A 12119-nucleotide genomic window follows, 5' to 3' on the forward strand; every position below is an offset into this window, starting at 1 on the left:
ATGTGTGCACAGGGAGACCACAGAAACAGAATCAGACAGAAAATTAGAGGGATTATCTTGAAGGAGGAAAAAAAAAGACTAGAGCAAGGGCTGCACAAAGGAGGAGAGAGAAAGGCAGAATCTGCAGGACATACAGCCAAGTCCCGAGGCACTGGATAAATCATATTGCTAATAACCCACAGGCGTGACACAGAGACGATGGCAGGCTGAGAGCGTGTGAGTGAGTGCAAGGGTGACAGCAGGAAAAGGAGTGTGTGTAAGTGCGCGCGTGAGCATCGGAGCGGCTGTGACTTGGCATATCAGTGGTATGTTTGTGCGAGCAATGGTGTGCGTGCGTGCCCTTGGATAAATCTGTCTGCGCTCCTCCGTTCTTCGCTGGTTTAATGGCTGCATTAATGCACGTGCGGCAGCGCTCCCCCTGCCACAGATGTGCCTTAGGTGGTCTAAAGACAGGAAGCGCTCAGACCTCAGCCGTCATTCTCTGCAGTCACAATGGCGGGGGGGGGGGGGGGGGGGGGGGGGGGGGGGCTTGCATGAAACTACTCACAGCAGCTGCTAAAAAGAAAAGAAAAAGAAAAAAAACACAAACACAAACAAAAGCTCTGGTCTACAGTGATCCACTCCCCTCTCGTTTTTCTCTCTCTTCAGACTTGACTTTCACTGTGATCACGCTGCTGCAGTGCTCTGACAGGATTTCAAAGTATGTTGAGCACACGTGCTAAAAATATAACCTGGTACATTTGATGGGCTTGTTTACAGGATTTAATTTTAACAGGGTGTGGGTCACTCACTGAGATGCCAACACATGTGTGTTATGTTAATGCTTATTTTGTTAAGCAGCCTCCAGTAAGGCTGTAAATGTGTGCTCTATCCTGCTGAAGGCACATACTTCTGTTCTGGTGCACTTTTTTTTTTTGCACCACGACAATGAACTCTTGTCTACAAGCAAGGCTTCTTTTTTTTGGAACAGAAAAGCCCCAAAGTTGTACTGTACACTGTACTTCTTTGGAGTGTTTCCTGTGGGGAAGCATGTGAGCTGACAGCCTGAAGGCAGCCAAGAGGAGAGTTAATCATGAGCATCCTCCTGATTGCTGTGTGGACATGCTAGAGGATACAAGACTCACTGAGTGATCTCAGCAAGAAGAGCATAATGCTGTCCCGAAACCAAAACCAACAGCTTAGGTAACAGTCAGCTGACCTGAAATTGCCAGGATATCCAGTACAGTGACAGCTCATATGCAGCAACGATAAACAGTTGGAGGGTTGGCAAGCCATGTTGGCTAAACTAAACTAGGTCCTGCTCCAACAAAAACACAGAACAAAAGGCATCCTCACCATTCAGCCGCGCTCCCACAGCAACGAGGATGACGGGCACGCCCCAGTGCCTCAGGAGTGGGCGGAGTCTCGGAGCATAGCCATTCCTGACCTGCTGGAAGGCCAGCTTGTCAGTGACTGAATATTTAATAACTAAAATGTCCGCCTGCTCAAGAACTTTCCGAACACTGGCCCAGTCGCTGTCCAGCAAGTCCTAGAAAGGCAAGGAAAGGATGACATTTGTAAATAGATGGAGGGCTGAGACCCAAGCAAAGACATACACAGAGATGTATCTACACCCCTGTCTTCACCACACCTCATATAAACCTAACGCTTCCTCTCATGTAAGTACAAATTCATCAGTGTAACTGGGTTTTTTAACTTTACCCCCTAGAGATCTTTATGAGGCTAGCTACTCTAAACCAACTTAATTCAACCCATTAGGAAGGAAAAACACTTCAGAAAGCTTTGAGCATTTTGAATTAAAAATAAAAGGCAGAGACGCAGAATTAGACAAACAGACTTCCACCAGCAACACCCCTGACGGGGTTAGACAGGCCTATAATAGGATGCATACAAAACCCTAACAGTGCATATGCTATTAAGAACAAAAGTTCTTTCATCAGGTTTTTTCTGCAATGCATGTTAAAATAGCGTCCTAAGAATAGAGACGTTTTTATAAAGCCTGCAATCAGCGCTGCAAGGCAAGGGCTGCTGGAAGTTGAAATGTTGTAGAAGGCTGTATCTTCTGAGAAACAGAAGCAGACTGAAAAGTAAACAGCATATACATTAAGTAACTCACATTTTCTCACAGTACTCTGGAAATGCCTTTGATTTGGCATAAAATTTGCAGATTGTTATTTTAAACAAATAAACTATCAAGAGGATGTAAATGTAGAGGAAAAGAGCCATAATAGCACTTGAAGATCAGACTTACAGTGCACAAATACATGCACAAGCCAAAGTCATAATGTAACAGCTGACTCATGCAGGTGTCTCTGCTTCTCTCAGTCTGCTCACTCAAACACACCACCTGTCTCTTACCCAGCTGGGACAATCCCGAACCACTACCGTGACATCTCCAAAGACACGTGAGGTGTACTCCATGAAAGCCGGGTTGTGCATACTGCTCTCTAGGTCGCACGGTCCCACCATGGCTCCCTGACCCAAGTAGCTCCACAGCAACCCCCCCTGCAGCTGCCCCTGCCCCAACATCTCATCTCCTGGACCGACTCCTCCGGGGCACTCGCTGCCCAGCGCCACGATGTGGATGGACCTGCAAGCCAGACAACTCGTGGTTGAAAGTGGACTGAAGGCATCACACAGGTGCCTTCAGTCCACACAGGTAGATGATGGTGATGATCAAAGAGCACCGAGGGAGCGGAGGCTCCTCTCTTTGCACTGGACCTTATTATTCATGTCTCTCACGGAGACAGTGCATCACGGCTATGTCACTGAAAATCACTGAAGAGAAGCTCGCCCAGGCCTTCATTATCACACCTGAGTGGGTATTATGTTAGAATAATTCAGACGGACAAATTATTCCCGCTATCTTTGTGTGTTTTCCAAGCAGTGATATACTGAAAAAAATCAATAAGGCATGCAACCAGGAGCCCCATCTCTTCATAAGCCTTAATGAGTTGCAGCTCCAGAGGAACTTACATTGTGGTCACCGCGGTTTCGTTCCGCTGCTTTATGCTATGGAGCCCGTTTCCCTCTCACGGTGCCTTTCCACGCCAGTCTGCAGTCAAGGCTCGCTTTTTCCGCAATGAGCCGCGGCTCGGCTCCGTCGGTAATCCCTCTCATCGGTGGCTGGCCCCCCGGGAGCCCGGCTGTAGGGGGAGTTTCGCAGTCACGGGCATTTCCCCGTCTCGTTATTCATTCATAAAAGCGGAGTTCGACACCGTCCCGAACCGACCGCAGAGGCGCACCGGACAGCCCAGCCGGCGGAGGAGGAGCAGCAGAGTGTGTAAACAGCAGCGCCCATGGACAGACAGCCAGTGCGCTAACAGGCGAACAAGTTGTCAGTCGGTAGGAAACAATTAACTACGGAGAGGGAGGGTAGCTTCGCGCCTCGGTGTCCAGACTGTATAGATGACGTCGGTGGATGAAACAAAGTGTCGCTAGCAAAATAACAACTGGGAAGGAAGAGAGAGAGAGGGAGAGAGAGAGAGAGAGGAGGGCTGACTGAACCGTGAGCGGCCGCGTCTGACTCAGCAGCACGCACGCGCGGACATACACGCGGCAACACACGCGCACAAACGAACACCCTCACCCGTTTTTGTTTACTCGGACTTACACCTTGTTGCCTCACCGCAGCTTTGCCCCTCTGCACGGCTCGTGTGTGCGCCTGCCACCATTCCGCTGCCCCACACTGTCACCGCACTCCTCCACAGGCGTTCACACAAAAGTTAATTACCTCGAGCTGGAAGCACGGGGCTCAGTGTTAATGACAGGGATAACAATAATGACCACCAAAGTGAGCACGCGACCGGCTATTTGCTGACACTGCGACGACATTTAAAATGCTTAAACCAGCCTTTTTTCGGGAGGTGTTTTGTTGTTGTGGGAGAGGTAGGTAAAAGGTAATAATAAGATCTGGCTGGCCCTCTTGGAAAAGCTCCAGGGCATCCACTGAGAATTGAGGGGAAGAATAGCCTGACCCTTAAAGGCTTAATCAGAGCCTCATGGGTCATTCGCAGCCATTATGAATAATGCATAACATAAAACCAGGGCTTGAGTTTGAATGCCCTTCTACACTGAAAATCTGTGTTGCTTACATGCTCTCCTTCTGGCAGATGCACTGGCCCTGCTAAGCACTTTCCCCACAGTCTGCTCTTTATCTTGACGAACAGCCCACCGCTTGACCTATTGCAAATGACCACCTGCAGACAATGGCCACTGCCTTCTGTCAAGACTCCCAACTTGATTATGTAATTAAACTGCCCCCTTATTCCATGTAAACCATGGGTCTTTCTTGACTGTATCTGAAGAGTCACACAGTACTGAGTTTGCTATAAGCCAGCTAGAGAACAGCATCATTCATGCACAGAGGGGCTCTATACCCCACAGCATTTGTGCTCTCAACCAATGTCACTATTGTACAATTCTGGTACAGAAACAGAGAAATAATCTGAATGTGACAGGCTGCCTTGACCCGTCATATCAAATGGTTAAGAAATGCTACAGCCTCATTCTTTTGCACTGCATGTGAAGTATAGGAAAGCCATGCATTAAGTCACATTAATTCTACTGACATGTGATGAAATAGATAATAATAACACTAACTGTATGTATTTTCCCTGCTTTGTGAAATTGTTAATCCATCCGTCCATCCATCTTCTTTTGCTTATCCAGCTAATGCCTGCAGTTGAGCTACAGCAGGGGTGTCAAACTCAAATACACAGTGGGCCAAAATTCAAAACTGGAACAAAGTCGCGGGCTAACATTAATATTTATTGAAAAAAAATCTTCCTCTAGATATAAGAATGAATCTTTTCTTATGGACTCAAACAAGGTTTGCTGAAAAACTGAATATGGAACAAGCAAAGCTTAATACTAAACAATATATATATTAGCTGTATAATACCAGTAAGCCAGCTCTAATAGTAATTTGGTATGGCTTCGCGGGCCAAATGTAATTAGGCTGCGGGCCAAATTTGGCCCGCGGGCCAGAGTTTGACACCTATGCAATACTGGATACAAATAAAAGTATCCCCAACAAAAACCATACATTTTATACAAAATATGCAGGGCCCCCTCAGAGGCCGCAGAGCCAGACAAATGCGTGCTGTATCTGCAACCCTCCAAGACTTTTTGGATTATCTAATTTCTCAGCAAACAGGTTTTCGTTTTTTGCAGTTACTGGGGGAAAAAATATGTGACAATAATCCCAAATACGTAAATCTATGCAGCCTCTGAGATCATATACTTGCGTTCTAAAGCCATTTGAAGCAATACAGAGACTTGGATACTGCAAAACCACTCCACTCTAGGATCTCATCAGTGCTACTGATTCCTTCCCTGTATGCATACTACACAAAGAGTATTGGATGTCACTGTCCTATATGAGATGGATGACACAGAAATCCAAATTCATCCTTAGAAATGTTTATTTAGAGATGGAGATGATGCTATTGACAAACAGACATCAGTGTTAAATGGCAATGCTTTACCAGTGTTTGAAATAAACCATCACCCAAACAAACGTGTAAATACAGTCAAAAATGACCAAAAACAAGAGCCACTTTAGAGCTATCTATCCAACTGAGTGCTAATAAATTGACCACAGAGTGCATGTCATCACTAACAACCTTGCCATACAGTCATCATGCAATTATTTAGAGGAGATCAAAGCAGACAAAAAGAAAACACTTGGGTGCAATCTTCATCCATTACTGTCAAGATGTTTCCTTCTCAGACGCCTCAGCTTTGGCTCGTTCTATCTTGCCTTTTTCTCCTTGGTAGTAATCTGATTCGATCCAATTTGGGTTATTGGAGAGCTTGACGTAGATATCCCCATTGTTCTCTGTGACTGTGTGCGTTCTCTGCTTCACACCCTTGGAGTACCATCTGGGCACAGGTGGCTTTTCCTTGGGGTTGTTGCCTTTGTATAAGCACTCCCCTTTGGCTAGAGTGAGCTTGTACTTATGCTTCGGACAAATTATGCACAGCTTGCCGTTAATTTCCTGCTTGTAGACAAAAGGCAGATAAATGACCTTGTGTGTATGTCATTTTAGGTTTCTTTGCACTATAAAATAATAATACAATATCCTCACAGCCTTAGCCCAGCATTTGCCTTTAGTCATTATTGTGCAGATACAAGAATATGTTAAATCAGGAATGAGATAATAACTTAAGACAAAGCAAAGAAAGTTTATTTATATATCACCCTTAAATGCTATAGTCATTCAAGGTGGTTTAAAGGGGGAGGGAAAAAAGAAATAATAACTATAATAATACAGATACCAGATTACTTAAAAGCAGTAGTGATTAATAACATTTCTTAAAAACAGCCAAAGTTAGAGAAGATCAGTTGAGAAGGTTGAGATGAGGCACTATTTGTTCAAGGCTTTTGTAGTGAATGGCAGTAAATTCAGATATGAAAACTGTGTTAAGTATTCATGTGTTTAGTTAAATTACTGCTTGAGTGATTGTAGAAGATATTTGCTCTGATATTTTGGAATGTTGTCTTGATCTAACCCTCGTAATTTAAACCTGAAACTCACCTCAATGTCGCCGTTGTTCAGCATTCCTCCAGCATCTGCCGAAATGACGGTGTATCAGTGTATCACAAAATAAACAAACATACTAACAGTTTGCTAAAAAGGACACACTTTCCAGATGACATGTGCTAAAATGTTCAATAATTTATTAAATAATGAAGCCCAGTGTTAAAGGTCCCAGTGTATTTCCTCTCTCTGCAGTGACCACTATGAGTTTTTCACTAGAAAAATTGCACTTACGGTAACAGTAAGAATCCATAGCATAGAAGACTCCCTGGTGGTAGATAATCAGTATATCCCGATCTTCTATTGATCTGAAAGACCGCTTTGCTTCAATAAGTTCATCCTTCTTGCCCACGAAATGGAGGCCTCTTGCTGACTGCTCGTTCTCCTCCATGTGGCTGCCAAATGCTGCTTTGAGGTCAAGAAGGTCATATCATCAGTTCTCAAGGTTGTGTGTATTTGTCCCTCCATCATTCTCATATGTGGCCCAAAGTGACTATGGTGTATTTTAGGGTAAAAACTTAACTGAATCCACACACGTAAAAAAGGTGTGGGCTTTGGATTCGTCACTGGGATTATTGTGTTGGCACCTCACCTCACAGTTGTCAGCTTAAATTAAGTCCAGAAGAACTCAAGAACACTCATGTAAGAACATTTCTTGGCACTGATCAGCTCTGCTCCAAACACACCAAGGCCCTGAGCTTTAAGCCCTATTATCTGTCTCATGATTATTTGGTATCCATCGTAGTATAGAAAATAAAGCTGCTGTGCTAAACACAAGAGAACAGTGATTTCGCTAAATGACCTACATGAATTGGCACAAACTGAATGGGAAATACAAAAACAAAAAAACTGACAGAGATTCAGCTGTCATCATTCAACACAAGAATGGGTTATCCAAAGATCAGAGTGCTACATCATCTCCACGTCTGATCTCCTTGTAGGCAGCATATACCAAAAATATCTGAATGTGAGGATGATTCATGTTCATGTATAGTGGAGTGGAATAATGAGCCCTACACACAGGATGAGTAAGCACAGTAGTAGTAGCAGCGAAAGTCACATGCCCTGAAGCATGTGGCCAAAGCACAGCCAGCTGAAATGAGCAAGCAGGAAATATAATGAAATATCAGGAAGAAGAAAAGTCTTCAAGTGATCCTTTAAGGACTTTCAGTACCTCTGCGCCCCTCTCTCTGGTGGTTTTGCTTCAAAAATAACTCATTTTACTTTTGCATCGCCTTACCTTGAAAGTCAGCCGCTGTATCGCCTCTGTCAAGCTGAACAAGTGTACAGCTGACAGCCCAGGGTTGTGTGGGAAAAGTGGGGGCTCGTGTCTTTTATCTTCAGACACAAGCTGTCTGTTGGTTGGTCCTACACTGGATACATTACTTATCAGTTTCTCTCAGGCACATCAGCTACAAAGATTGTAAAGAAATGCGTTGGTTTAAGCCTTCACTGGGAGAGATTTCTATCATTTTCTTAAAAAAAAAAACTAGTTATTTAAATCACATATAAGTACATTTAATTTTTTTTATTTTAGTCCAATGCATTTAACTGCTTTGGGATTCACCTCAAAATTAACATAATTCAAGATGAATTATCATAAGTAAAACGAGCTGTACCGGTGGTGGAAAGTAGCTTTATAAAATTAGGAGATAAATTTTTTTTTTTAATCAAAACTGGCTTTTATACTAGTGTTTTGATTCTACAGCTGACGTTATTGGTCAGAGATTTTTTTTTTCATGTGAAAGAAACATATAATGATATATTTTACATATATGCATTATGCACAATACATTATTATAGACTTAATAACCGGTTTGCATAGTGACATTATATTATAGAGACAACAGAATATATGCTAACAGGAATAATTTAGTGATGTAATGCTATATTAACATACGTTATATAAGCCAATAATAGAATACTTTTTATATTTATTGATTGGTTTAGACTTGATTTGATAATTTTTGTTCTACAAACCGGAACTATCTGTGTCATTCTTTGCAGAGTGCCCGGAGTATTTTCTCGGCGCTCCGCTCTCTCTTCCTTGTCAAATCATTCACTGTAAGTAGTTTGCGCTGATTTCTTGAAAATAATTGACTTATAATGGCCTCGTGCAGTGTGTGAGCATGAGGTGAAGATCAGCAGTGCGTCCGGTGGAGCAGAAACATCCACCATAAAAGCGGCGGTTGAAGCTCATATTAGGCTTCACATCCGATTTGAAAGCTAGCTAACCGTGTGCTGTAAATACTAACACATTTCTTTCCGTCAGTAAATATTTAATCGTCGCGACTGTGTTTTACAAAATAAATCCATAGAATCTGGTATAGAATTAGTCTTTAACTGTCGCTTGATTTTAAAATAAATATATAAAAGAATTAGTCTTCCCGCAAAGCTACATTTCAAAACCTGCACTGAGCTGGTTTAGAGTGTTTATAACTATTTTCACAGGACTTAGTACCACATGTACAATAATAAATGTACCCATCATTAATCTTTGCAGTAACTAACTAACAAAAAGCGATATACACAATTTGCTAGTACTGGATTGAACCCCCTTTGGTTTTCAGGACTGCCTTAATTCTTCTATGGGTTATGGTACATATTGATATGACAGCATGTCAATATAATGTTAATCTCCTGTTCCAGCATATCCCAAAGGAGCTTTTTTGGCCATTCAAATACAGGGAATAGCCTGGCTTAAAACTTGTCGTGCTCAAGAAACCAGTTTGAGATCATTTGAAGTTTGTGATATGGCACAATATCCTCCTGGAAGCAGCCATCAAGAGATGGGTACACAGTGGTCTTAAAAGGAATGACATGCAGGCTGTGAAGTTAAAATTGGTACCAAGAGGCCAAAGTGTGGCAAGATAATAATTCCCACACCATTACACCATCACCACCAGCCTGATGTATGGTTGGATCCATGCTTTCATCTTATTTACATAAAATTCTGACCCTACCATTCAAATGTTGCAGTAGAAATCGACACTCATCAGACCTGGCAACATTTTTACGACCATCTTCTATTGTTCAAGTTTGGTGAGACCGTGTAAATTGTTGTTTCAGTTTCTTGTTCCTGCTTCAAGGTTTGACATGCTGTGGATTAAGAAATGCTCCTCTGCATACATTGGTTGTAATGAACAGTTATTTGAGTCCCTCCTGTCAGCTCAAAGCAGTCTGGCCATTCCTCTGAACTCTGGCATCAGCATAGTATAGTCAAGCAGTGAACTGCCACTCACAGCGTATTTTCTGTGTTTCAGGCCATTCTCTGTGAACCGTAGAGATGGCCTTGTGGCAAAATCTCAGTAGATCAGCAGTTTCTGAAATACTTAAACCATCCCAACTGGAACCAACAGCCATGAAAAGCCACTTAAATCACCTATTCTGACACGTACTTTGAACTTCACTAAGTCGTCTTGACCTTAAAGTTGTGGCCACGTGATTGGCTGATTAAATATTTGGATTAATACAGTTGAGCAAGTGTACTTAACAAAGTGGCCTGTGAGTATATGTACATTTGTCTATGTTAATATTTGTGGGCATGTGCACCTTATCTGTAAAATACACATTTATGTAACAAATGCAAAACATGATGCATAAACAACAAAAAATGACTAGCACTGGACTTTTATTAAGGCACTGTTGAAAGAAATGTTATATTTTAGTTGAGTGCAGGATGCATGAGTTTGTGGTTTGACACTTTAAATTTGTTCTATATCTGCGGTTATAAAATGTTGTCATCATCCAATAAAGTCCTTAGTTTTCTGGAAAGCAAACACACAATAACAGAGGAATTGTGTTTGTGTATAAGTTGCTTTAACAGGAAGATGGTACTCCGAGCTTGTGGCTTTATCATATTTCGCCGTCTAGTCGGCCGCATCCCTCCTCCAGGCAACATCGAGTATCTCCTTCTGCAGACATCTTATGGGGAACACCACTGGACGCCACCGAAAGGTGTGTTTAAGAAACACTAGATTGATTTTTTCTTCATTACAGAAAATTACACGTTAATGAGTCTTTTTCCCCCCCTAATAAATTCACCATAAGGTCATGTGGACCCAGGTGAGGATGACCTCACCACAGCACTGAGAGAGACCAAGGAGGAGGCGGGGCTTGGGGCAGAGCACCTGAAAGTGATAAAAGGCTTTGTTCAGGAGTTGCACTATGAGGTGCGTGGCAAACCCAAAGAGGTGCTGTACTGGTTGGCTGAGCTGAAGGACCCAGGGACTGCTGTGACTTTGTCTGATGAGCACCAGGATTACCGCTGGGCCCAGCTAGAGGAAGCCTGCACTCTGGCCCGGTACAAAGACCTGCAGGACACACTGAGAGCAGCACACAGACACCTAGAGGCATGTCAGGACAAACAATGATGTGTCACAGAGGAGAAGATCATAAATGGGAAGTAACTTCCTGCTGGTATGTGGGATCGTACCATTTTCTGGAAGAGCATCTGTTTTGAAAGCACTGCTCCTAATTCCTTTAACTGAATGAGTCTGACTTTCCCTGCCTTGTCTTTCTTTAAATACTTTCCAGAACCTTATGTAAGAGAAAGACTCCCTTAAGTCACAAAAAATCAGAGAGAAAATAAAATCAACAGTTGAATGCTAGGATTAAATGCACAAATGATGCGTTTATGATTGTAAATAAGCTGTATTGCAGGTTTGTGCATTACAGCTGGTTTTTTTTGGTCATTTTTTTTCGGTCTGTCTCCAGTTTGAATTAAATTTAGACCAACACGAAGGTTTTCTCCTACCTTTGATACTTACTCAGCTTTACATAATTTCTGAATGGATTGTTTTGTTTTTTCTCTTTTTTAAACATGCATTACAAAGATGCAAGGGGATACTGGGCTAATAATAGAACAGTCAAGTGAAACACTAATGATAAAAATAAACTGTAAACAGCAGATGCTGCCACATGGTGGGGACAAACATTTTTTTTTCCTAAAGCTGCACATTTGATATCAAAAGCTGCAACAGATAACTAACATCATCATTGTCACGAGGAAAAGTTCTACATTAAATATAACAGTTAAAAAAACAACATCTTTGGATCTAAATACATTTATTTGCTCAGAAGCAAATGGTGAGAATAAACATCATCCTTTTCTTGGGTACTGCTGCTCTTTTATATAAGTACAGTTAGACAGTCTGCTCTGGATTTCACGATAGAGGACTATGCCTTTGCTTGAAAGGATAAAATGAGAGTTTTTGAGGAAAAAAAATGTGTGCCTTCAACTCAAGAAGCAGAATGGGAGCGCTTATGGTTTTAATTACCTGTCATCTGTCATTATGAAGACACAAACGGGCAACGGCAGTGATCATGTAAGTGGAGGTCACTGAAACACCGATACATCTACCTTAATATACTAGAAAATATAATATTTACAAAAAGGTAAGTCAGTAATAATTTTTTTATGTCTGTCAAGAGATTACAAGCTCTTCCAACAAATATTAAAAGCCGACTAATGGATTTGAAATTACCCTCACGAGTAAACATTAACAGTGAAGTATGCTACTTTTTTAGCTTCTTTTTATGCTATGGTGCTTCCTAATATCATCTCGCACAGTA

At 42.2% G+C, this 12119-nt stretch overlaps 3 protein-coding genes across 4 annotated transcripts in view; 1 reads left to right on the plus strand and 2 right to left on the minus strand.

Annotated features, from left to right (window-relative positions):
- Nucleotides 1–3572, minus strand: part of rhobtb3 (Rho related BTB domain containing 3) — a 28312-nt gene extending 24740 nt beyond the window's left edge. The window contains exons 1-3 of the mRNA XM_086291759.1: nt 2977–3572; nt 2359–2590; nt 1336–1528 (exon numbers count right to left, since the gene is read on the minus strand). Coding sequence (XP_086147885.1) covers nt 1336–1528; nt 2359–2590; nt 2977–2978 — 427 coding nt within the window. The 5' untranslated portion in view covers nt 2979–3572. The remainder of the gene's footprint in view (nt 1–1335; nt 1529–2358; nt 2591–2976) is intronic.
- A 1842-nt stretch (nt 3573–5414) lies between these two features.
- rfesd (Rieske (Fe-S) domain containing) lies at nt 5415–7925 on the minus strand. Of its 2 annotated transcripts, none has more exons than XM_086291762.1 (4): nt 7786–7925; nt 6780–6950; nt 6543–6577; nt 5415–6002 (listed from the first exon to the last, which is right to left on the minus strand). In XM_086291762.1, exons 2-4 carry the CDS (start codon nt 6934–6936, stop codon nt 5715–5717), a joined length of 480 nt encoding a protein of 159 aa, XP_086147888.1. In that variant the 5' UTR covers nt 6937–6950; nt 7786–7925; the 3' UTR covers nt 5415–5714. The 2 variants fall into 2 exon arrangements, with proteins under 2 accessions (XP_086147888.1, XP_086147887.1); XM_086291761.1 differs by having other exon boundaries at nt 6780–6953; nt 7786–7921.
- Nucleotides 7926–8526: 601 nt separating this feature from the next.
- nudt2 (nudix (nucleoside diphosphate linked moiety X)-type motif 2) lies at nt 8527–11288 on the plus strand. The gene is made up of 3 exons (XM_086294179.1): nt 8527–8609; nt 10360–10502; nt 10596–11288. The coding sequence occupies exons 2-3, from the start codon at nt 10376–10378 to the stop codon at nt 10916–10918; spliced, it is 450 nt and encodes a 149-aa protein (XP_086150305.1). The 5' UTR covers nt 8527–8609; nt 10360–10375; the 3' UTR covers nt 10919–11288.
- The last annotated feature ends 831 nt before the right edge of the window (nt 11289–12119 follow it).

This window comes from Aulonocara sp. 'chitande type north' Nkhata Bay, linkage group LG5 (genome assembly GCF_057382095.1).
Source record: "Aulonocara sp. 'chitande type north' Nkhata Bay isolate Kocher_YH1m ecotype deep benthic linkage group LG5, A_spYH_male_GT1.1, whole genome shotgun sequence".
Lineage (NCBI taxonomy): Eukaryota > Metazoa > Chordata > Actinopteri > Cichliformes > Cichlidae > Aulonocara > Aulonocara sp. 'chitande type north' Nkhata Bay.